Raw genomic sequence first — 26,925 nt, 5'->3', positions numbered from 1 at the left:
GTTTGCCGGCATAGGAGGATAGGCTTTTAAAAAAAATGAGAATCCTGAAAACCTTGAAAGAAAAACAAAAATATGTGTAATAGGCCCAACAGCATCTGACAAGAAAGAAACAGTGAAGGTTGGGGATCAGTGAAGAACAGTGAAGAAACAGTTGGGGATCAGGCTCAAATTCCTAAGCGTTCCTTCTTGAATGGAAGCTGATTAATTTGCAGAGCATTTCCAAGATCTCTCATTTTGGTGAACATCTTTCAATTGGAGCAGGGCACCTTTGCTTGCAACTGTTGAGGGAGATTCGGAGAACACATTCACAAATCATAAGTAATTCAAAGATTGACATTGATGGAAGAAATTCAGTCACCCACTTCCCTATGTAAGACTGCCAGTGCTTATATGAAAGAGCTTTCTTTTCAAATAAAAATATATAATTCATGTGACTTGAAAGTTCAAATCTGTATAGTCTTGAACATTTCAGCCTTATTAACATGCTGTGCACGTTTTACCCGAAGTAGGCAAACTTTACTTTCTAGGCTTTTATTGAATGAAAAATTAAGATTGAGCACTGCTGGCTGATCGTAGAATTCAACCCTGATGTGTGTAAATGAATGTTCCTGGTGTTGTTTAATTACACAAAAGGAGAGATGGTAGCAATGCCACTCTGTCCAAAGGCCCAGGTTTGTGCTCTGGGTATATGGGTTCGATTGATGAAATCTAAAAATTAACACTAGTCTCAGTAATGGTGACTCTGAGACAATTATCAATTGTCATAAAAACTCCATCTGGCTCACTAAGGGAGGAAAGATGCTGCCCTGACCAGATCAGCCTATGTGTGAAGCCAGACCTACAGTCATGTGATTGACTCTTTTCTGCTCTTTGAAATGGCTCATCAAGCCACTTAATTTAAAGCAATTTGGGGCAGTGAATGCTGGTTTTGCCAGTGATGCCTATATCCTATGGAAGAATAAAAATGCTATTGAAGGATATAATTAGCAGAAAGCAAAAGAGCTATTTAAAACCTGAGAGTATACTGATGTACAAAAGTATCCCAATTGGGAACAGTGATTCAATGTTTAGTTTAAATGAGGGATTTTCAGAAGGACTTTAAAGGCAACAAAAGAGGGCAAGGACTCTGAATGCAGTTCCAAAGAATTTGAGCTAATATGGGATGGTTCGAAAAGTGGATACGTCAGGAAGCTTAATTCAGTGAGTTGAAAAGAAATTGCAATCTGTTCAATCTTTCTGAGCTTCAATTCTGGTACAAATCTTGTAAGTTTAATTTTCACTTTTTCCATTTTATAGTTGTTTTTATCCACCAAACTCTCATGGGACACGGGCTTCACTGGGAAGGCATTTGTTGCTCATCACAAATTGCCCTTGAATGAGTGGCTTGCTGGCCATTCATTGGACAGTTAAAACCCCTCTGTGTTTCTGAGGGCTTGGAATTCCACTCGGCCAGACCAGGAAAAGAGAGTTTCGTCCCTAAATGTCATTGATGAACAAGATTATTTTATTTTACAACAATTGATCATTTTCATAGTCATCATCACTGACCAGCTTTAATTTTCCAGATATTATGAGTTGCAATTGAATTGTAGTAACTGCCATGGTGGAATTTGAATCTGTGTCGCACAACGTTAGCCGGGCTCATTAGACTACGCTTCTCCAGTGACATTACCACTATGCCACCATCTCCCTTGATAGTGCTTGGCAGTTCTGATCATCAGGATTAGAGTGATGCTGGAAAAACACTGCAGGTCAGGCAGCATCCGAGAAGCAGGATTTTCCTGCTCCTCGGATGCTGTCTGACCTCCTGTGCTTTTCCAACACCACTCTAATCTTGACTCTAATCTTCAGCGTCTGCAGTACCCACTTCTGTTTAGTTCTGATCGTCAAACTAGTGTGGTCTGGCCAGGATAGTTTTAGGTTTGCTCCAATTTCATACGTTTTTTTTTAAAGACAACTCAAGCTTTCACGCCATGACTGTTGAATTTTAGCTGGTGCTTTCTGGATTATTTAGGAAGAAAGAGGTATGAGGCGGGATGTTTTAGGGAATTCCAGAGGTTGGAGTCAAAGCATCTAAAGGAGTGGCCTACAATGATAAAATGTTTATTTTTAAAATGCAGCACACACAACCTTTGGAGGGATTACTCTAGTCATCAAGTACTCAACCTGAGCTACAAATCTTCTTAACACTTGCTAAGTCATCAAGTGTTACAACAGAATGTGTGTCTACAACCCAAAGAGAAACTTGGTTAGTATGTGTTGCAAAGGTAGAGAGGGACAACTTTATGGAAGGATTTGAAAGCATAAATGGCTCAATTTTAAAATTTTCAACTTGGATGGGGAGAATAATGGCAAATGGAATTCAACCAGGAAATGTGAGAGATAATGCACTTGAGGACAAACAAGACAGCATGGAATTGTATGAAGATGGGAATATATTTGGGAGGTGACTTATTCAATACGTTGGATAGGAAAGGAAGCTTGGCAACAGGAAGGTAATTTACAAAGGCAGAGGTCGAGGATTTCTTTTTAAGATGGAATGATGGCAGTTTGAAAAAGTGGGTAGACTTTTAACAGTATCAGCTAACATGGAAAACAAGAAGGAATGTTTGGTGGGTATAGCACTGTGGGAGTAGGGATTGTGTCGCACTCAGACTAAATGTGGAAGGCAATTAAGATGTCTCAGTAAACTAAAATGCGAAGTTTAATTTCAATCTTATTGTGAAGAGATAGATTTTTAATTGTTTACAGTAAGGGTTGAAAGTGCTAATGCTCAAATGATAGATATTTATTATTACTTGTAATTGTTAAAGTTAAATGGTACTACTATAGAAGGCTACAGGAATTTTAACTGATAACTTGAGTATTTTAATTTGATATTTGGTTAAGGGGGCAAGTGAAAAGCATGAGGATTGTTAACATTAATTATGAGACAAGCCACATCCTTGCTTTTATGTAATGTTTTAATTCAGTAAATATCCCAAAAACATTTGCAGAAGGGAAATAGATGCTGAGGGTCAAAAAAGGAGTTGGAAATCCAAGTGTAAACATGACTTTAAGGCAAATGATTTCTTCCACTTAAACCAGAATTTGATTTCTGTCTGCCTGGCTATAAACACCATAATGTTTGCTTTTCAGTCTTCCTGTCTAGTAATTACCTCAATCCCCTGCTGGTTGAGGCTATTCAGTGAATCTTATTTGGGACCCTTAGGTGAGTAGGAAGCAAGGAGAAGGCTGTTATCCATGGTCCTACCACAGACTGAACTGGGGCAGAAATGGAAAGGCAGCAGGATCTGCAGCTACCACCTTCCTGAATATATTCCATCACCAAACTCCCCATCGATTCTGTCCCAAGAGTATTATACGGCAAGAGCAGCTGTGCCTTCCTTTGTGTTGAGTGCATTAGGCCCAGAAATGCGCAAAGTGGGAGCTATACTGTTGGAACAGTTTATTTCTACTAGATCCAAGTGTTCTGGTGAATTCTTAAAGATAGGGCAGTAGAGAAGATGATTGGGGGGAAATGGAGATAACATGAAGGGAAATTTAAAGTTAAAAGAAAGGGCATTGCTATAGAGCATAGTAATCAATGGAGTAATATGAACCAGAGTCTGGTGGGAAAGGACAGCATGTATAAGCTCGAGAGGATCAGTGAATAAGACCAGAGATTGCAATAATGGTTAAAAAGACAAATTAAAGGCTCTGAATCTGTATACAGATAACCAACATACATATCAAAAATAAATGAATTGATAGCACAAATTTAAATAAATATTTCTGACCTGGTGGCCGTTTCAGAGACATGGTTGCTAAGTGATCAAGCCTGGGATCTAGATATTCAAGGGTGTTTGACATTTCAGAAAGTCAATAATCTCGGAAAAGGTGCTGGGACAGATCTGTTAATTAACTATGACATTCAGTAGTAGTGAGAGCTCAACATAGTTCAGAAGATCAAGACAGAGGATTGGTTAGGTAAAGATATGAAATAGCAAAGATAGGAAGTCAATTGTGAGAGTACTTTTTAAGGCCCTTAGTATTAGCTAGACAGTTGGACAGAATATGCAAGAAGAAAAGGGGCTTGTGAGGAAGATCATACAATAATCAAGAGTGATTTTGCGCTTATGACAGATTGGACTAATCAGATTGACAACGATCACCTGGAAGTTGAATTCTTTGAGTAAATCTCGAAGCATTTTTTAACACAGTAAGTTTTCCCTAGAGCATCGGAAGCTGAGGGGTGACCTTATAGAGGTTTACTAAATTATGAGAGGCATGGATAGGATAAATAGACAAAGTCTTTTCCCTGGGGTCGGAGAGTCCAGACTAGAAGGCTTAGCTTTAGGGTGAGAGGGGAAAGATATAAAAGAGACCTAAGGGGCAACTTTTTCACACAGAGGGTGGTACGTGTAGGGAATGAGCTGCCAGAGGATGTGGTGGAGGCTGGTACAATTGCAACATTTAAGAGGCATTTGGATGGATATATGAATAGGAAAGGGTTTAGATGGATATGGGCCAGGTGCTGGTAGGTGGGACTAGATTGGGTTGGGATATCTGGTCGGTATTGACGGGTTGGACTGAAGGGTCTGTTTCCGTGCTGTACATCTCTATGACTCTAAGTGTAAAATGGGATGCAAGTTCTTTTGGACTTGGGAATGTGTAATGAGAGATAGTTAATGAATGACCTGATACTAAAGACCCTAAAGAAAGTGATATTATTAAATTTGAGGGTGAGAAGTCTGGGTCTCAGACTATTATCTTGTTCCTGTAAATAGCTCTAATTAAATTTATGACCACAAAATTAGCTAACGTGCAGAAGTGATAGCATACATTTAAAAAAGGTATTTCATAACTCTCAGTAAAGGGATAGTTCATTGATAAAAGAACACTATGTAAACATTGGACTGTCCTATCTTAACTGATGAATGTGAGGCTAGCATCAAATTGAAATGGAAAATATACAAGAATAGTGGTAGATGCGAAGATTATTAGATTTTAAAAACTGACAAAAAATATAGAAAAGTGAGGAAGAATGTAGAGTATGGGTGAAATGAGCAAGAAATATAAAAACAGTAAGAATTTCTACAAGAATTAAAAAAAAAAGAACTAATGTGAACATTGTTCCCCTAAGTAGATGAGACTAGAGTATTAATAATGTTTTCTTAAAAACGGAAAGTATACAAGTGTTGAACAGTTTTTTTATAACTTTCTTCACTATTAAAGACACAAAAAGGATCCCAAGAATATTTGAAAATCAAGTGGTAGGAGAAAGATGAACTTAAAACAATCACAAACATCTTGGAAAAGTTACTGGGAAATCTATTATAACTAAAGGCTAAAGGGTCCTTGGAGCAGATGGCTTGCATTATAGAGTCCACAAAGAAATGGCTTCAGAGAAAGTTAATGTGTTGGTTGTAATCTTCCAAAACTCCCCAGATTTTGGAAAGGTTCAAGCAGATTTGAAAACTGAAAATATAGCAATTATGGTTGAGGAGGGAGAGAAACAGAAAGCAAAAAAAAAATTGTAAGATGTAATTTAACATCTTTCTCAGGGGAAAAAAAGATGGAATCTATTATTAAGCAGATAATAAGATGTTTAGAAAATCATAATGCCATTAGGTGCAGTCAGTAAGTGATTAGGAGGCAAGTGGAACATTGATGTTTACTGTAAGTGAAATAGAGTATAAAAGCAGTGAGATGGTCCTATATCGACAACATAGAATGAGATAGTGATTACTGCTTTTTCAGCATACCCACGAAAAACAAATCATACTGCATAGCCTCCAGGACAACAGTCAGCAACTAAAGATCGATCCCGGAAGCAGAGGAGAATGTCAGCACCCACATCTACAGGCCTCAGTATCATTGTTTTCAATTGTCTGAAAGACAGTGCACTGGTTGATTTAGGATTTCCTAGTCCCTCACTGTTGAACTATATTATCTGCTAGAGCAGGACTTGGAATCAGAACCACTAGGTGATTATCCTGACCTGGTGGCCATCAAGATCACAGCTGTCATGAATGTTTATGATGTGGAGGTGCTGGTGTTAGACAGGGTGGACAAAGTTAAAAAATCTAACAACGGCAGGTTACATTTCCAATATTTAAGCCAGTGGCTCATCTTAAGGAGCAACTGGTGATCTATGAGGCATCTCCCTATCTTCAATGCATAATTGTATTTGCGATACTACTGGTGCCATTTTCTCCATAGTATAGCTCTTTATATCCTATTGCTTCGATGAGGAGAGATAAGCAACTCAGGCTGTGAGATTCTTCACCATCTCTGTCTTCCCGAGATGCCAAGTGCTATTGGCACCCACGTTACTTTGACAATGCCATGTCATCAATCTGAAAAGGTCATCAACAGAAGAGAATTCCATTCCATCAATGTTCAGGTGGAATGTTGGAAAGATTTTTTTTGTAACTTTTCTGTCTTAGATTGAGGATTGATTTGAAAAAAGGATTATTTGTAAATGAAGGACTGCTAAAGTGACTGCTGCACTTTTTCAGAACGCTTTACCTGACCCTCCTGCTAAATATTATTTATACTGCTGTATATTGCAACAGTGAGAGAAGGACTGCAGTCAGGCTGGAACCAGGGACTAAGCTGCATAGAAGCTTCTAGAAATAGCATGTGACTGACGTGTGCAAAGTTTTCCAGGCGGGCAGCTTGGAGGGAACATTGCCTGCTTCCAATTTTTCTGTTGGTGTGTTAAAAATTACACTTTAAAATAATTTATGACTCGAGTTTTGTTTCCATAATAAACAGGCCACATAGGCTTGTTTCTGTGCAGATATAATGCATAGCTTGTCTCCATGTTGACACTGTTGCACATTATCTCACCTTCTCTATACTACTCTACTTAACTTGAATTAAATGAGACACTTGAAAACATAACTGTCTTATAAGGACCAGTGTTTATGACAGGGGCACCAATCAGTACCCAATCTCTCTGAATCATATTAATTTTAACAAGTTTAATCTTAAGTTGCAGTGAATGCTATACCAACCTGCTCAATCTTTCATTGACTTTTTTTAGTTCATACATGAGATGTAGGCCTGGCTGGCTGGACCACTTTTAGTTACAAACAAGGAACAAGAGATTTATTTACTGCTGGGATGGGGACACCACTGGCAGGCCAGCATTTACTACCTGTCCCTAGTTGCCCTTGAGAAGGTGCTGATGAGCTGCCCTCTTGAACTGCTGCAGTTTATGTGCTTTAGATAGATCCACACCATTCTTAGGGAGGGAATTCCAGGACTTTGACCCAGCAGCAGCGAAGAAACGGCAATATATTTTCAAATCGGGATAGAGCCTTTCCTCATTAGGCAATCCACTCCTTCCAGGTATTAATTCAATATCTTTGGTGCCTTCATCCAAGTCATTTATATAGATGGTAAAGAGCTGAGATCCCAGTACAGGTCCCTATGGGACACAACTAGTCATATCCTATTGACTTGAAAAAGACCCATTTATCTGTACTCTTTGCTTCCTGTCAGCCAACCAGTCGTCTTATCAAATGTCGTCTATTAAATCAAAGTAAAATAAATCCACAGATTACCCTTTATCTACAGCGCAAATTGCTTTTTCAAAGAACTCCAATAAATTAGTTAAACCTGATTTCCCCTTGACAAAACTATGTTGCCTTGAGCTTATCAAAATGCCGTTATAATGTTTTAATACTAGCTTTTAATATTTTCTTTAGTTTCTTTCTTTTTACCTTGCTACCTTTTTGACTGCAGGTGTTACTTTAACTATTTTCAAGTCTGAGGGACCCTTCCCCAGTTAATATTGGAAAATTAAAATCAATGCGTCAATTATTTCATTAGTGACTTCTTTTAAAACCCAGAAATGAAGTCCATCAGAACCTGGGGACTTGTTAACTTAGAGTTCCAACAATTTAATCAGTACTATTTCCCTTGTAATTACAGTTTTCTTGAGTTACTCTGTCCCTTATTACCAATTACCCATATCCAATTTTGATTGGACCAACACTTACCTTGCTAGATTAGATTACTTACAGTGCTGAAACAGGCCCTTCGGTCCAACAAGTCCACACCAACCCACCAAAGCACAACCCACCCCATACCCCTAAATTTACCCCTTCACCTAACACTACGGGCAATTTAGCATAGCCAATTCACCTGACCTGCACATCTTTGGACTGTGGGAGGAAACCAGAGCACCCAGAGGAAACCCAAGCAGACGTGGGGAGAATGGGCAAACTCCACACAGTCAGTCACCTCTATTTTTCAAATATCTGAAGAAACCTTTCCTATCTGTTCTCTATTTTGGTTAGATTTTGCTTATACTCTAATTTTTTTTCCTCTTTATTAATCTTTTTGTAATTCTTTGTTGTTTTTTTTTAAATATTCTGTCCAATGTGATGGAATAACAAGTTACTCTTGAGAGGGTAGCGGTGAGTAGTGGTAGTACTGCCTTCTTGAACCGCTGCAGTCCATGTGTTATACATAGACCTACAATGATGCTGGGAAAGAATTCCAGGATTTTGATGCAATGACCCTGAAGGAAAAGCAACATATTTCCAAGTCAGAATGGTGAGTAGCTTGGAGGGTGTATTGTTTGCTCAACAATAGGAATATGTATTTACTGCATGTGGATCAGCTACAGCCCTTAAAAGGCACCATTGCTATCCTTGGTACAATGCTACATTTTGCGGTTATCAATCTCGTTCCAATGTATCAAATTCTCCCAGTCGTGTTGCTCAGTGCACCCTAACTTCCTGCTGCTACCAAAAGTTGAGACCTGATGGTGGGGGGAGGTCCTTATCAATTAAGTTTTGGTTTGTAAATTAAAATGCATTGGGATGGTGCTTTTTCTGTGAATGGATTATGGATCAGGCTTCTTCAACTGGTAAATATATGTCAGCAATAACCTTGAATAAATTTTAAATGTATTAATGATTCATGAGACGTTACATAAATCTGCTCCTAAACTAGTTGCTGATGAATTAACAGGAAGGTGGGATTATCTCTCATAGAACCTTCTCCCCTTCACTTATTAAAAATGCATAATTTTCACATTTGTCAAGCTTTAAAGCAGGAATGTTTAGAATGCTATGCAATTTATCTGAAAAGCTAATCTCAATAACTCGCCATAAGATAACATCATGTGCTATACATTCTAGAAGTAAATCTACTCAGACTGGAAAAATTGTAGAGCTTTTCAACTTCCTTTTTGGTTCTGAATGTGTTTTCTGTTGTGTCACCTTAGTTTCAAATTATTTTGATAAATATGGTGGCAAATATAAATGCTGGATATTTTAATTGCTTCTTATCTGAAGGTTCTGTAACAAACTGGTACATTACAAACCCTATTCCAAGCACAAATCACATTGATAGGAAGGATGCTGCCAAGCAGATGGTGGGCACAATAGCACAGTGGTTATGTTACTGGACTGTTCAGCTAGAGGGCTGGGCATATCTCACCATGGTAGCCAGAGTGTTAGGATTCAGTTCATTTTGTAAATCTGGAATGAAGTGCTAGTATCAGTAGCATTGATCACATAGCAACCAGATTGTTGGATAAACTCCATCTGGCTCACTGAAGTCATTTTGAAAAGGCATCTTACCATCCTTGCCCAGTCTAGCCTGCATGTGATTGCCGCAATGTGGTTGACACTTAACTATCTTCTGAAATTGCCTCACAAACCATTCAGCCAACACCAAACTGCTATGACATAGAGCCATAGAGTCATACAGCATGGAAACAGACCCTTTGGTCCAACTTGTACATGCCGACTAGATTTTGCAAACTAAACTAGTCCTACTTGTCTGCTTTTGACTCATATCCCTGTAAATCTTTCCTATTCGTGTACTTGTCCAAAAGTCTTTAAAGTGTTGTAACTGTACCTGTCTCTATCACTTCCTCTAGCAGTTCATTCCATATATGCACCAACCTCTGTATGGAAAATGTTGCCCCTCAGGACCATTTTAAATCTTTCTCCTCTCACCTTAGGCCTATGCCCTCTATTTCTGAACCCCCCTACCCCAGGGGAAAAGACCTTGGCTGTTTATCCTATCAAAGCTCCTCATGATTTTATAAACTTCTATAAGGTCATCCTTAAGCCTCCTACGCTCCAATGAAAAAAGTCCCAGCCTATTCAGCCACTCCTTATAACTCAAATCCCGTGGTCCCAATGACATCAGGGAAATGTTTTCTGTGCCCTCTGCAATTTAATAATATCCTTCCTATAGCAGGGTGACTAGAACTGTACACACTTCTCCAAAAGTGGCCCCACCAATGTTCTGTAAAACCAAGGTGGCTCACCCACACCTTTTCAAGGACAATGCCGGTGATGTCCACATCTCAGGAATGAAGTTTAGGAAAATATCCTTGTCAGAAGGCTTTACAAAATTGGAATGGGGAAGAAAGTTGGAACTCAAAAAGTCTCTTACTTTCAAGGAACCAGTGATACTATTTTAAAGAAGTGAATGCCATTCTAAGTACAGTGGTTTCTGTCACTTAAATGTGATTCAGCCAAACTATCATAGTTTCTCAGAGGAACAGGAAGAATGTTTGATCCATTAATGCTATTGCATCATTTGTTTTGTTGAAGCAGCCTTTCTCTTTGCAGTCTGAACTTGCTGTCTTTTCTCCACAATCATTATTACCTGTTCTTTCCTATTCCCTTTTTCAAGCATTTTGATGTGTCAGTGGCCGAATAGTTTTTTTGACAAAAAATAGTCCTTTTTTGACTGTAAACTGGAATGGAAGTCAGACATTGCTATAAAGCTGAAATATCAGGGGAGTTTTGCAAATTGGAAAACCAATCACATTGTTAGCTATGCAAGACATTCTTGCTTTTCAAAGCAGTGAGGGGGGATAAACTTTGAGACTGAGCAGCACTGGGAGTTTATGTTTTAAGGAAAAGAGTAAAATAGCCATAATCCCAGAGGACCGCTCTCTCATTGAGAGAGAGAGCGAGAGAAGTGGTGGTGCGTTTAACCTGAGGGTCACCGGGTGATGGGAGAGGTTGAGAAGGCAGGGTCTGCAATGGGTGACTTCAAGTGGAAATTGAACCCGTGCTGTTGGCATCACTCTGCATCACCAACCAGCTGTCCAGTTGTTTGAGACAACCAATCGCCGCCTCTGATTGATCAAATTGCAGTTTGCGATAAATCAGCAGAGAAGTCCAAAAACTCCAGTGGTGGCACACTTCAAAAAGACAAAGCAAATGCTTAACAGATGGAATAATAAAACAAAATACTCAGGTCCAGCAGATCAACCATCAGAGTGAGAAACGACCACTGACTTACAGACAACAGCAGGTCACCATTGCTAATGTCAGAGGAACCGTGAGAGACAATTTAACCCATTCATGAGATCGGGACTTTAAATCTTCAGAAGTTTGTTTCCTGACTATATTGCTTCCACTATAACATCTGTGTCAAACTTTTTTTGTCTATTTTAATTGTAAGTGAATGTTGTGCATTTGGAGTTTTTAAAGGGGTATGGTTTCGGTTAACTAATAGTGTGTTAGCAACCCTTTCATTTCTCTGCCATTTTTTAACGTTAAGTGAGCTACAATAACAAGTTACTTTCTATTATTGATGAAACTTGTTCTAAATTGCTTTTCTCCAGAATAGTATTGAACAACGTTCCCTCTAAGCTATGCAGCTGCACACGCACACACAGCCACTCCAATGTTCAATGCTCAATCACTGGAGTGCTGATGTGGATCACAGCATTAGCATCTAGTTCTGGAAGTTGCTGTTGTGCATGGACTTGAGATCTGTGCAGAAGAAAAGAAATTAGAGGGAACACTGGCAGTCTGCCAGGCATGTTGAATGTTTTGGAATTTTATACATTTTATGATTGCTTGAGCAAAATTATTGACATACGCCTCCCATTCCTGATCAAGGACTTTTGCCCGAAACGTCAATTTTCCTGCTCCTTGGATGCTGCCTGACCTGTTGTGCTTTTCCAACACCATTCTAATCTTGACTCTAATCTCCAGCATCTGCCCATACTCCTCCCAGTTAAGTCATGACAAATGATTTCATCCCAATGGCTGTCTGATTCTGTAGGTACATAACGCTTTGTATTCTTCCAGGATTCGCTTTTACCAAACTCCTTTCAAAATGTACCATCATCCCATTGTTTTGTATTCTCTTCCTAGGGAGATTAGCCCTCCATTTAGTCTAAAAGGTCCTGCCAGAGTTCAATTCAGCACAGTTTTTATGGTGTAATTGAAGTTTACTCAGTGCATCAACATAGCTCAGTCTTGCCAACCCTGGTGTTGTTTTTCTGCAGCATCATTGGGCTTTCTATAAAATTGATATTGGGACAACCAGAGATGACCTCACTATTCCAGATAAATTCCCATGAATGCTTTCAATATCTGCAGCAGCGTTTTAAAAAAATATCCTTTATAGCTCTTCTGATTTGCCTTTTAGGTTTCTGGAGAAATTGAATTAGTTATATATCTCACTTGGATTGTTTGTTGGATTGGATAGTCTAATGGTGGAACCATCAATAAGGTTTACCCAGTAATAAAGTCAGATTCAACTTTACTGAGTAGATCTACTGCTGATTTGGTCAAGATTTTATATCAGGCTGCCCAGTCTATGTAATTATGACTGTTGTCACTTAAATGTTCCAACTGCTGCATTCTTTCAGAGAAAGTGCGTACCCTATAAAATTGTAAGATGCACAACTGCTTGTGCAGATGAATGAGCATTCTGTTGTGGAGAAATAGTTTGAGCTTAAAAATCAGTTGATTAGCCATCACTTTGATGGATGTTGATGGATAAATTAAAATCTGAGATGGCACTAGATGCATAGTCTAAGGAGATCACAGGACTGAGCCCAGGTCAGTTTCAAATTGGAACAACTTTACCCCTACCTGGTCTGACTTGATGATATGCCACCTGGTTTACAATCTACTTGGTTTACTCTTTATATGAAACAAAGAACTGCAGATGCTGGAGATCTGAAATAGGAACGGTAATTGCTGGAGAAACTCAGCAGGTCTGGCAGCATTTCCGGGAAGAAAGCAGAGTTAATATTTTGCGTCTGATGACTCTTCATCAGAACAGTCTATTGTTTGCCTGATTTCCAATCTCCCCAGTTTATCTTATTCCTGATATAAATTCTCCCCAGTTTTACATTGCACTCCGTCTCATGCACAATCTAATCAGGTTACACTTTACCATTCCCTGATGACAATCCATGTGGATTGTCTTTATACTCTAGCTGGTTTGCACTCTGTTCAGATCTATTCTAAATTATCTTCCGTAATCCTACTTTTCCCATAATTTTGTATACTATGGCCTTTCAAGGGCTTAGTTAAATAATTCTTAAGTGATTCTGTTCGCCGAGCTGGGAGTTTTTGTTGCAAACGTTTCGTCCCCTTTCTAGGTGACATCTTCAGTGCTTGGGAGCCATTAAGTCAATTCTTAAGTGACTTGATGGTTTCTGCATCTACCATCCCATTAGTCAGTGAGTTCCAGATACCCACCACCCTCTGGGTGAAACATTTTTCCTTGAATCCCCTCTAAACACATGCTGTTTACCAGAAAGCTGCGCTCCCTTGTTATTGAACCCTCTTCTAAAACTACTTCCTAACTATGCCCTCATAATTTTGTATGCCTTGATCAAGCCCCTCTTCAGTCTTCTCTGCTCTAAGGAAAATAATCCTAAGGAAAATAACTCCAGCCCACCTCAAATCTCTTTGTGGGAGAATCACTCCAGTCCAGGCAACATCCTGGTGAATCTCCTCAGGAATTAGAGAGATTTGAAAGTTTTCTGAAAATTTTGGAGATGGTTCCAGTGAAATTGGTAAACTCAGAAAAAGAGTGAATTCTCAGCTGGTCTGTGGGTGCTCCATGCATCCCTAGATCTGCCATCTGTGGGGGTGAACATGGCTAAGAACAATTGGGTTCTGCAGAAATCTTGAGGAAATCGAAAACCCCTTCAGTTCCTGCTGCATCACTTGTAACAACTGCCGAAAGAACCAAAGACTCATGGAGTCATGTCAATGGCCAAAAGAAATCACCCAGTGACTAAACTGTAAATAGTTCAGACTCCATTTAAATTACACAAGATCAGGATGTATGTTGCCACACATATGCTGAGTAATGTAAGGTTAATATAGGACTGTGTCTCAAGCGTGGACTCCAAAATGACACCATTGATATCAAGCCTGAGTGTGGTGTGCTGGTAGTTGTCATGATTTTCCTGTTCCATGTACTTCCAATAAATATTTACTTTGACCACACCCAGGGCACACCAACAGTGTAATCATCTTAATCCCTCAGGGCTGAACTCAGGGCTAGTGCCAGAGGACTGGAGAAATGTAAACATTATACCTTTGTTTAATCAAGGCTAGAATCAGAGGTGGGAATCTTCTAGGAGCTACAGTTAAAGACAAAGTTATGCAACAAGTGAGAAAATGTTGGTTAATTAACACATTTGCTGGAGAGTAAATCATATTTAACAAGCTTGTTGGAGTTTTTGATGAGGTAATAGTGAGGATTGATAAGGGTCATGATGGGCTGAAGGTTGTGTACATGATCTTACAAAGGACGTTTGATTTGAATGGACCTGAACAAAGTTAGAGATCAGGCAATAAAGAAAGAAAATCATTTTATCAAGTAATGAACTTACAAATTTAAGGAAAAAAAATTCAGTACTCTGCTTCATTTCAATGATGAATGCTAGTGGCACAACACTTGATTTAATTTTTTATTTAGTTTGACCAGTTTGCTTTGAAAGCTCCTCCTTTTTTATGAATCTGATCAAATATCAGTAAATCAAGAAGTTAACATGCATGACTTTCTCCTTTTGAAATATACTTAAATCTAAATGAAATGGTGAGATAGCATGCAGCAATTTCTTATTTGCAGGGAACAACTTAGATGTAATTTGGCTTGGCGTTTTGACAATCTCTTTGTAACAACTGCAAAGAAACAGTACGTGTGTATTTATGAAGGCAGGTACTAACTGGTGTATATATATGCATGGTAAGTACTGACAATACATCAGTGAGGGTAATATACAAGATGACAATTGGATATGTTGCTGTAGCAAGGTGTGAAATTGACTGAGCAACAAGAAACTAAGAATGGTAAATGGTTATTTTTCAGACCTGCTCTTCCTGAAATATATTAACGAAGTAAACATTGGCATTCAGAGCATCATATCAAAATTTGCAAAGAATATAAACTTGAAAGCCTTGTGAACTATGAGGAGAGTAAGAAAGGCTTTGACAGGTTGGAAAAATGGCAGACAAATGCAGACACAATTTAATGTAGGGAAATAATTCATTTTGGTGGAACCAACATGGAAAGACAATATAAACTAAAGGGTACAATTCTAAGACATGTACAGGATCAGAGGGACATTTTTGTATATCTGCATGAGCAATTGAAGATAGGAGGATAGAATGATAGAATCACTAGAATGTTGAAGCAGGCTATTCAGCCCATCAACTCCACATTGACCCTCTGAAGAGCATCCCATCCAGACACCCCTCCCCCGACTTATCCCTTAACCCTGCATTTCCTATGGTTAATCCACCTAACCTACTCATCCCTGGACACTATGGACAATTTAGCATGGCCAATCCATCTACCCTACACATGTGTGGACTGGAGAGGGAACTGGAACACCCAGAAGAAACCCACGCAGACATAGGGAGAATGTAAAAACTCCACACAGTCGCCTAAGGGTGGAATTGAGCCTGGGTCCTTGGTGCTGTGAGGCAGCAGTGCTAAACTGTGCTGAATAGTGAGACTGCAGAAAAGATTCACGAGAATTGTTCAGGGATGAGGAACTTCAGTTACGTGGTTAGATTGAAGAAGTTGACACTATTCTACTGGATCAGAGGCAGTTGAGAGAACTTCTGATAGAAGTATTCAAAATTATAAGAAGTCAGACCAAGTAGATGGAGAAGATTTGTTCCAATTACTGGAAGAATTGAGGGGGCATGACTTACTGTCATTGGCCAAAGAAGCAATACCATCAAGAGAAGAGACAGTTTCATACAGCAAGTGGTTAGGATCTCGAATACGTTGTCTGAGATTGTGATAGAGGCAGGATCAACTGAGAGGTTCAGGAGGGAATTGTTATCTTAAATGCAGTGTTATGTCAAGAGGCGAGTGTCATACCAGGTGAATTGTTCCTTTGAGTAGTAATACATACACAATGAACTACTGTAATCCTCAGCCATGACACCAAACAGGCTGGCCTTGCATAATCTTCCTGTTAGCTTCATGGCTGATATTGGCTAAATGCTCATTATTCAGCAGTGGAAGCTAAGACACTGGCCCCCAGACACTCTAACCTTGGTAAAATCTACAAAACTGTGAATGGAATTGCCTATCACGCCCACTTGTGAATGATGTACAAAACCCTTTGGAGATTGGTGCTGAACTCCTCTCTGCTGCTTGACAGTATTTGCAGCCTCTCAGCAGGCTTCCAATGCACCAAGCATTTCAGTGCGTCTACTCATCATTTTCTTTCCTGTAGACCACCCCAGTGAGATCTTCAATCAGACCTTGCTGTCTGATGAGCTGTTGCCCTGTCAGAATGGTGTCATATAGATCCTGCCTTTAACCAAGCCTCTGAGGTACATGCAGTGTGACTGAGTGGGAGCTGTCATACACCAAGTAACATTGTTATATCTTCATCATCATCATTTTTGTGTCCCTCCACTGACCAACTGGGCTGCAGCTCTGGGTATCTGAAACCAGAAAGACAAAAGGGTCAGATGGTATTGGGAATGTAGGGGGAAGTAAAGAGGTGGATGTTTAACTATTTGTGCCTTACCAGTCAGAAACGTTTGTGGGATGAGAGGAATTGAGTTTTGAGAAGGAGGATGAAGTATGAGAAGATCATAATCTTTGATGTTTTTAGCTCTCTCCTGCAAGACATGGCCTCAGCAATGGCCAGCACTGTTCCCTCCCTTGGATAAGGACATTCAGATCCCTGGTTCTCTTCAGTTGGCTCGCACTTTCATTATGCGTTGCCTTCAGGGTCTGAAAATGTTCACACCAGGGAGTGCCATAGCACCACTTGCTGCAATGTCATACAGACTTGGATGGACATAGATTAGTGACTTGAAAGAATGGCACCATCTGTGCCCTCCTCACAGTCTCTGTAACAATGTCTATCGTACCAGTGTAACTTGTACCTATTTGCTAACATGCAATAATCAAATCTTGTTTCAGACAGGAGCCTTGCCTCATTCGACAACCCAGAGTTATCTTCTGTAACATTTGACCAAGCTGGCCCTGTAAATCCCTACCCTAAAAGAGGATGGTGACACCAGTCCTACCCCATGGTAAGTATAGAATCAAAGAGTCATAGAGATGTACAATATGGAAACAGACCCTTCAGTCCAATCCGTCCATGCCGACCAGATATCCCAACCCAATCTACTCGCACCTGCCAGCACCCAGCCCATATCCCTCCAAACCCTCCCTATTCATATACACATCCAAATGCCTCTTAAATGTTGCAATTGTACCAGCCTCCACCACTTCCTCTGGCAGCTCATTCCATACACGTACCATCCTCTGTGTGAAAAAGCTGCCCCTTGGGTCTCTTTTATATCTTTCCCCACTCACCCTAAACCTATGCCCTCTAGTTCTGGACTCCCCGACCCCAGGGAAAAGACTTTGCCTATTTACCCTATCCATGCCCCTCATAATGTTTTAAACCTCTATAAGATCACCACTGAGCCTCCGACGCTCTAGGGAAAACAGCCCCAGCCTGTTCAGCCTCTCCCTATAGCTCAAATCCTACAACCCTGGCAATATTCTTGGAAATCTTTACTGAACCCTTTCAAGTTTTGCAGCATCTTTCCGATAGGAAGGAGACCAGAATTGCACGCAATATTCCAACAGTGGCCTAACCAATGTCCTGTACAGCCGCAACATGACCTCCCAACTCCTGTATTCAATACTCGAAACGTCGAATTCTCTATTCCTGAGATGCTGCCTAACCTGCTGTGCTTTGACCAGCAACACATTTGCAGCTGTGATCTCCAGCATCTGCAGACCTCATTTTTTACTCAATAAATGATGCAGCCTGGCTCATAACATAGTGATGCAGATTACTCATCCAACAACCCTGTCCTGGAGGAAAGAGGAAAGTATGTCAGTGAGTGTCACGTGACTGTTTGATGTGATTGCCATGGTTAAGCAGTTGTGTGCAAGCGGAGAGATTTGGGGGTGATGCTGCAGCAATGTTAAGTCTGTGAGTGTGCAGTAAAGTTACCAGTGTCAGGTAATGAGTTCTGATTGGAAGAGATTGTTGGTAGTAGAGTGAAGGGGTTGGTGCATTGAGCATTGGCAGAAGATAACATTGCACTTAGTTGAAATTGTCTGAAGGGGATCTTCCTCTGATGCGGGTACAGAACATCTACCACGGCCTCTAGTGGGATTTCTGAAAATCTTCTCTTCCCTGTTATGCCATTCCTCAACCTTTCCCTTGTTAGATTATCTTCAACCACAACTTCAAGCATCTGCTCCAGCCACAGTATACCTTCCCTTGAACGGGTTAGCAGGCTGCCTATGATGTCACTTCTCTACTGATGTATCCATTTACAGCTAGGAGACAGAGATCATTCGAAAGAACAGACAGTGAAAAGCTGATGTTCTGCCTATGTTGCAATGAATGGGAAGAAGCTTAATCACCCATCATGATGTCGGTGTCCACTTTTGGGATTTATTGAATTTACCCCCCCCCCCCCTTATCCTGTCTAAACGTTGAAAGCTGATCATAGAGCTGAAACCTAAATAGTTAAATAGAGAATCAAAAGTAATTCACAATATTTGCATGCTGTTTGCAAAGGTAAAAGCATTAACAATACATGCATCAGGTCGCGCAGGACAATTACATGAAACAGAAAGTCATAAAAATACTTAAACCAAGTTTAACATTAAAGACGGAATATTATTATAGCTTTGATCAACCAACAGTGGAACAATCTATGCGAGAAACATCCTTTTGTACAATTTCAGGTCTAATGAATAATACCACATAACTCCAGCCTAGAAAATGAAATTTTAATACATTTATTCAGACTAACAGTTGTAGCTCACTTCCTGTCATTTGCAATCGCATTGCTAATGCAAATTTCTATCATCATTTCACAATATTAATTTCACTGCATCCATCAAAGATTTTAATTACGTTTTAATCAACTCCTTATACATGATCTCTTCATACAGTCCATATTGTAATTATATTTAATTAAAGCGTATTCTTTTCAATATTGTGTAAAAACTATTCTGCTACATCAATCTCATACTGTAATTACTTCTCATTGAAAACTATTTTTCTGATTTGCTATGCATTTAATGCACTTTGCCATTGTTTAATATCTGATAACCTTTTGAAAATGGATTTCTTATCTCAGATGACATACATGCATGTCACTTTTGTAGCAACCTATTTTACTTTCAAAGTTTACTTTCAAATGGACACATGAAGGACAAAAATACACGATAGAGATATAGAATGGATTTTAACATTTGTTTCTTTCAACAGATTTTGTTTTGATCCACGTGGAATGTTAGAAGGGATAATTGTCCGAGTTAGAAATGTAGCAGTCATACAGGGCCTTCAGTAAGACCCTCTAAAGCCAGGTTGACAGCTTTGTCTGGAGTGGAGGCTTCTTCCTGTTGAGCTGATACCTGAACCATGAGGCAGACATGTGGCTTGTGACATTCAGTGTGATTCAGTGATGGATAGTGTTGTCTGTAGGCAAGGTAGGCAAAAATAATGCCAATTAGAGCACCAACCAATGCATCTGTAATACAAAACCAAAAGAAACATTGAGTGTGAGTTGAAGAAAATGACAAAGACAGATAGATAAACATCTGCTCATCCATCAGGAATGTCTTATTCGATTACTCTTTTAAAAAGCTTCAGGCTAATTCAACAAAGGATCTCTGAAGGTGATCAAAAATCAGTTCTTGGAGATTACTATGGCCAAGAAATCCATCACCAGTTTAGCACCTTCCTTTTGTATGTAATGACACCAAGCTCCTCCAGGTGGTTATCCAACTCCCTTTTGAACACTGATTGCAAATCAGCAACCTATTACAATCTATAAGAACCAGCAATTTGTCACAATCTGCATGAGCCAGCAATTTATCACTGAATGATGGCTCAGTGGTTAGCAATGCTGCCTCATAGCACCAGGGACCTGGGTTCAACTCCACCCTTAAGCGACTGTCTATGTGGAGTTTGCACATTCTCCCCGTGTCTGCGTGGGTTTCCTCTGGGTGCTCCAGTTTCCTCCCACAATCCAAAGATGTGCACATTATGTGGATTGACCATGTTAAATTGTCCATTGTGTCCAGGGATGTGGAGGCTAGATGGGTTAGTCATGGAAACAGCAGGGTTACAGGGATAGGGTAGAGGGGCTGGATGATGGTGGGATGCTCTTTGGAGGGTCACTGTGTACTTGATGGGCTGAATGGCCTCCTTCCACACTGTAGGGATTCTATGAACACAATCTGCATGAGTCAGCAACCTATTACAATGGCCATTTACCCACTGTGGAAAAATGTGTCTGACGTCTAGCCTAGATCCCTAGAAGAATATGACAGAATATTTCTCAGAGCCATTAGAAGATGATCAGTAATACGTAATTATGAAGAAAAATTGCTGCAAGAACTCAGTAGGTCTGGCAGCATCTGTGGAGAGAAAATAGAGGTACCGTTTCAGGTCCAGTGACACTTCTTCTGGGACCTGCACTGATTTCTCTCCATAACTGCTGAAGACCTGCTGCTTTTTTTTCCAGCAATATCTGTTTTGTTCTTGGCTTTGATTTTAAATATGAAACAAACAGTGGCAGTTTAAGTATCTGCTGGTAATCTCTTTCATCTAAGTTGTTTGTGAGATTGATATTTTTAACTCCAGCTGTCTACATTCTACTACCAATTCCATCAATGTCTTAATTATTTTGAAATACTGACTAACATACTTCCAATATATTCTTCCATCAGTTCTATTTCTTTTAATTGTACTGCAAATTAATTTTACAAGTTTTTGATTAGACTTACAGTGTGGAAACAGGCCCTTCGGCCCAACAAGTCCACACCGACCCGGTGAAGCGCAACCCACCCAGACCCCTACATTTACCCCTTACCTAACACTACGGGCAATTTAGCATGGCCAATTCACCTGACCCGCACATCTTTGTGACTGTGGGAGGAAACCGGAGCACCCGGAGGAAACCCACGCAGACACGGGGAGAACGTGCAAACTCCACACAGTCAGTCGCCTGAGTCGGGAATTGAACCCGGGTCTACAGGCGCTGTGAGGCAGCAGTGCTAACCACTGCTATGCGTATTTACATAATCCTGTGAAATCTGGATGCTATCTCTTTGGTTCTCTACCTAAATTGCATTCACCTTTCTTAAAAAAAAGGATGACAACCTTCAGGATACTCACTGTACATTTACCTCTGCTGGGACAGACAGCAAGAATTTCAGTGTTGTGTGAGTTACAGTAAGATCTTGGTGGCATTAAGGTTAGGGTTAATGAGTGATGGACATGAATCTTGTGATTATTATAGAGTTGGAGAATATAATCACTTTCTGAAAACTGTTAGTGCTCTCATTGCAAAATGGATGTGCCATCAATGCAGTTTAAGTCTGTGACTAATGAACTCTGCTAATGTCCAGCCTGTCGAACTTGAACACATTGAGGACCAATCATTTTCCATAGTAGTTGCAGGGAGAAGCCATTGAATCACCAATGCTGTCAAGTTCAAATAGACTTGGCATCACTCCATGTTATTGAATAACTCTAAATCATCCCATAACTGTCAAATCAGGTTTCCATTTCTCTTAATTGAACTCTCAATAGAATACATTCCCATTGGAATAATAACTAAGAAAAATCTTAAGTATTTGATCGGGTAAGAGTTAAATTCTTATTCCCATGTTACATCCTTCCAAGAGATGTGTCGTTATGCTTGAGATCTCTGCATCAGTAAACATATTCTTGTGAGTCAAATAGATGACATTCTGTCCAAAGACATCCTGATTTTATACATTATTACATATTCATAACAATGCACTTCTTGTTTTAATGCAGACGAATCACTAGATTTACAATCCTTGTGCAATATCAGATGGAGCTTTTTAAAAATGAATTTGAACATTTCTGACAGCTAAAAGCCTTCAAGTCCAGTTTCTTGAACTAGTTTTTACTCTGTTCCCCGTATCACCAGCTATTAAATAGATAGGCTGTCGATGTTTATTTTCAACATGCTAATCCAGTATTTTAATGATGGAGTGCTCCAGTCAGATTTTGTGAAGTTCTATTCCCTCGAGACGTTAATTTCAATGCACCTGGTTGGGTTCCTTAAAATAATTTCCCAGCAGCAGAAAGCTACATCGTCCTGATCTCTACTCCACATTAACCATACCACTTTGCTGTCTCTGTATTTCCAGATGACCTGTCTGGTTGAGAAGGGTTCCAAAGGGACAATATCAGGAATCTAAAAACTGTGATAAATGAAAATACCCAATTTTATACACACACAATCTATAAAGCTGTGCTAAAATGGCTGATATTTGAAAAAAAAATGTTGATGTGGGAAAAAAAAGAAAAACTGGGTGAAAAGTACACTTTTATTGAAAGAAATGTTGGCCATGAAATTTGGCTCCTCTAGCCTCCCCTCTCTGGGTGTTATAAGGACTATTTTGCCTCCAGTGAAATAACTCCCAGCCTAATACTCAAACTCAAAGGATGGCCTGGGACAGATCCCAACAGGATAGGATTCAGACTAGGTTGCTATCTCATTCTCTGCCAGGACTCTACATGGTGGCAGAATAACTGGCGCTAGAGGAGTAACAGTTGCTGGATAGAACAGTGGGTTGGTGTTGTGCAGGTCAAATCCATTCTACTGAGTGGCAGCTGCTGGAGGATCGATTGTTAGGATTGCTGTGACACCCCAAAGGCTTCTCTCAACACTGGCATCAGCAGCCATGCTGACAACATGGGCGAAAACTGGACTGGCACGACAGCAAGTTGGCAAAAGTGGGCAGCCTGTTTTTGTTGCACCATTGGCCATGCGCTGCTGCATTAAGGTTGGGCCCAGATGTGTGCGAAAGTGTTGATCACCATTTCCACAATGGACGAATTGCGTCAAGCTGTGTGTGGAACCTGTTCCAAACCAGGGCTTGTGCCTTTGTTGTTGGCTGCAAGCTTTATGACATGTCTGCAAATGCCCTGTATTTCAGTGTATACTCCTTCTTTCGGCAGCCCTACCCCTCAAAGACCTCAGTGACACAACTCATCACACTTCACCCTTCAATCGCCTGGAGCCTGGGCTGCCCTTGTTCCTTGCCCTGCCTGCTGCCCACAATCTCACCAAGTGCAGATCCTACCTTGAAGCTGGTATCCAAAGGCCCAGTGTCAGTATTTGAGCGAGGTGACCGGGAGTGAGAGAAAGCGACTGGGTTTCTATCTCATTCTCTGCCAGGACTCTCTGGGCAGATTGCAGTCCTTGAGTAGCTGAAAGGATAAGGTAAAAGGGTGGGGTTGTATTGAGTGAGGGAGGAGCTCTGGGCAGCGCAGCAAGAAATGTGATCTTGCACTACCTTCATCTTGAAATGCAGTCGAAATTATGGGATATGGGAAAGTGGACTGTGAGAAGGAGGATTCGGTATGGACAAACATCAATATCTTTGATGGTTTCAGCCACACCAATGTTTCAAATATAGTGCAACACTAATAAATATATTTAATAGGCACTGCCTGTTTTTTTTTTAGTTAACTAATTTCTCTGTTGTTCTGTTCTGAAGTTATATCTTTTGCCTAATCCCAGGTAATAGCACAGGGTGTCATAGGAACTATATTGCAGGCAGAACATCACCACAATTTTCTTGCAATCTCTTTTCAATCAGAACAAAGCCGAATGACCTTTTTCAAAACGTGAGCTTATTTTCTGAAAATTGCAGCTCACAGGATGTGGATCTGTTATATGTTTTTAAATAGCTACCATGTGTAACAGCAGGAGAAATTTCTTTTCGTAGAGTAAGAAAAACACACTATCGCACAGATGAGGCCTGCCAGATCCTGTTTGCTGTTCTCAATAAGTTGATTGCCATGATTTTAAAAATTTCTTTCTTGGAGTTGCTAATCCTATTCAAAACTAAATTTTTGAATGCAATTGCAAATACAATTGGAAAACTGTTGTATAAAAAATTTATTATTGAAATCAACATTGCAGAAACACACTTTTTAAGGAAATCTGTATTTGTCATTTGTGAGCTCCAACTTTAGTAAAATGGGATGCATTGATTGGGATACAATTTAAAGAAATTTAAAAGACCCTGAATCTTTGTACAAAGATCAATGTGACCCTTTAGTGAAGACTGCTCAATTTTAATTAAATGTCTGCACCTTTTCCTCTACACCTCGTAACCGTTCTGGGTGAACTGACTGTTTAGAATTGAACAGACTTCAGGATGAACTAAAGCAGCAAAAATGTATTTTAGTAGCTGGGAAAATATACATTTTTGATCATGGGGAAATACTGCAGTAAGAACTGAGATTTGCATTGGCATATTTGATTTTATAAATATAGGAATGCTCATTCTTTTAGCATTTTGAGGGCATTTTTCAAACCTCACTCTCCTAAGGAGACATGATTTTTGGTCCACTTTTATCACCTCTTTGTATCCCGTCCCACAACCGAAAGGGTTGCAGCCTCATTTGCTCTTTGTGTGTCAGTGAGAGTACAAACACCAGGACTGGAGATTGAACCCAGCTAATCTGGCATCTGTTGCTCATTACACCAATACATAAAATTGATCTTATTGTTGGTTGGAGAATGTTGCTGGAAGAAACCGGCCAGGCCGCTGGCATGCAAAGGACAGGCACATACTAGGTCCCTGCTCAGTACTAGGTAGGAGATGACCCTGTGCTCCTGCAATTGGGAAAATCACACAGAGAAGCAGCAGAGACAGACAGGAATGAGTGACACAATAACCCCCAAAGCCCAGAAGCTGTAGCACTGCAGTGAATCATGTGAGTGGCTGTCATGGATGGCCAGGTCCAGTACCCTCAGGGTCTGCTGGAGATGCACATACACTGCTCTCCATTGTCCCATCCATTGGTTCCCAAAACCAATGGCACAGTGATGGTGGGGTGGGAGACTGAAATTATTAACCCCAGTCTCTGTATGCCCTTCCCACAGGACACAGGGCAGTGCTATGAGGCACCTAATTGGAGGCACCCACTCAGGAGGTTGAAAACTGGGTATGCTCTCCACCTCCACCCTGACTGTCCTCCTTCAACCCTTGGAAGTTCCAGCTGAGGAGGGTCAACATGCCCCTGACATGAAGTCCCTTGGTATGACTGGCCCATCCAGATCCAAGCTCACCGGGGGCCACCTGACCAAACCTCCAGGATCAAACAGGCTTCCTCCAGCTGTGGAACCAGGGTCTTCATGAAGGTGAAGTAAAAGGAAGAGAAAGAAGAACACATTTTAAAGGCACTTCAGCTGCACCAGTGCTAAGGGCTTGCATATCACTCAGTTTCTGCTCTAAATGTTCCTGATGTTAACTTTCACCTCTCCGTGGAGGTTCTAAATGTATCTTCGCACCATCTGCATAGCCATACACAAGGCTCCATGGACAGAGGTTGGCACTGACAACCTACTGCATTCAGGAGGATCCATGGGTACACCTGGCATTGGTCTCTGGGGGCACCTTCATTTCTCTTCATTCAACATCCTTCATGAGAGCCCTCCACTGCATGGGCCTGTGACCTGTGCCCTCATCCTTCAAAGGCTCTATCATGTGTGGATGCTGCAGCCCCCCCTCTCGCTTATCATGTCCACTCCAAGCATGGTCATAGCCATTTTCTTCCCCATTCAGCACTTTTGACTTGCATCATGATGGAAAGTGACAGTGAGAGTCCATCTGCCAATGGGTCCAGCCTCAACTTGAATCTAGCAGGGAGCTCCCAAATGTACGCATTCCTGTTCTAGTAGCCAATCCCATTAACCCCACATACCTCACACTTCACCAAGTTCCCAGCCAGCCTGTCTCCACCTGCCCACCCTTCCCATCCAGCCCTGGCATTTGGCATGACTATGTTCTGTCTACGCCAATCATTGTGCTAGTGCCTAGCTGGATGCACTGACCTCTGGCTGTGCAGACTGCTGCTGCTGGTGGACCTCAGAGGCCCACATGTTCAGAGGAAACATTCGAGGGAATGTAGCTGTCAAGTCTAGTCATTTACTGCCCTTCCCTGAAGAGCTCCAAAATGTGCTCCTCAGAGCATTGTTCAGGGCTCAGCAAGTTGCTCCAAGGTCTGACGGTATTGGTCTTAAGAACCTGAAGATCTGTTTGATATCCTTCACTATTTTGGAGAAATGTCTGCAACCTTACAGAAACTGTCCAAACATCTCACAAATATCTTCAAACGTACAATTGAGAATGATTTCGTTTAGAATTGTGTGTTGTGACTATAAAGAACAAGGGAAATACATAGCCTTTATTGTAAAAATTACTTATGTAAACACTGAGCAGAGATTTGTAGCTATCACCTTCAAACATACTGCCAGTGTGCATTCACAGCAGTCTGCTCTCTTACTGATGTCCATTTTTAAAATTTAGCAATTGTATCTGTATGTTTCATTAGTTCTGTGCCAGAAATTTTTCCCCAGAATGTTCAGATTGCTTGCTGTGTTGTGATGGGATTTCAGAAATTTCATTTCCCATTAGGTCCCTTGGATCTACCCGTATGAAGTAAGGTTAAATATAAATGTCACCTCTAGCATTTGCATTAGCATATAAAAGATTAATTCAAACTACTCTAACCTGGAGTAATGGTTTGTGCACCTTTAATGTGAGCAGCTATGGTTGAAAATCTCAGAACAAAGGTGTCAATTTTGTAACTACATCATATCATTCAAATTACGAGAG

At 40.5% G+C, this 26,925-nt stretch overlaps 1 protein-coding gene across 1 annotated transcript in view; it reads right to left on the bottom strand.

Annotated features, from left to right (window-relative positions):
* Nucleotides 1-19,578: 19,578 nt before the first annotated feature.
* Nucleotides 19,579-26,925, bottom strand: part of LOC132826148 (phospholipid phosphatase 4-like) — a 191,597-nt gene continuing 184,250 nt past the window's right edge. Inside the window, exon 7 of the mRNA XM_060841794.1 lies at nt 19,579-19,778. Within this exon, the coding sequence (XP_060697777.1) occupies nt 19,579-19,778 (200 nt within the window). The remainder of the gene's footprint in view (nt 19,779-26,925) is intronic.

The sequence above is a fragment of the Hemiscyllium ocellatum genome, chromosome 22 (genome assembly GCF_020745735.1).
Source record: "Hemiscyllium ocellatum isolate sHemOce1 chromosome 22, sHemOce1.pat.X.cur, whole genome shotgun sequence".
NCBI classification, from domain to species: domain Eukaryota; kingdom Metazoa; phylum Chordata; class Chondrichthyes; order Orectolobiformes; family Hemiscylliidae; genus Hemiscyllium; species Hemiscyllium ocellatum.
Note: the sequence above shows the minus strand (reverse complement) of the source record. Positions and strands in the feature narration are given on the sequence as shown.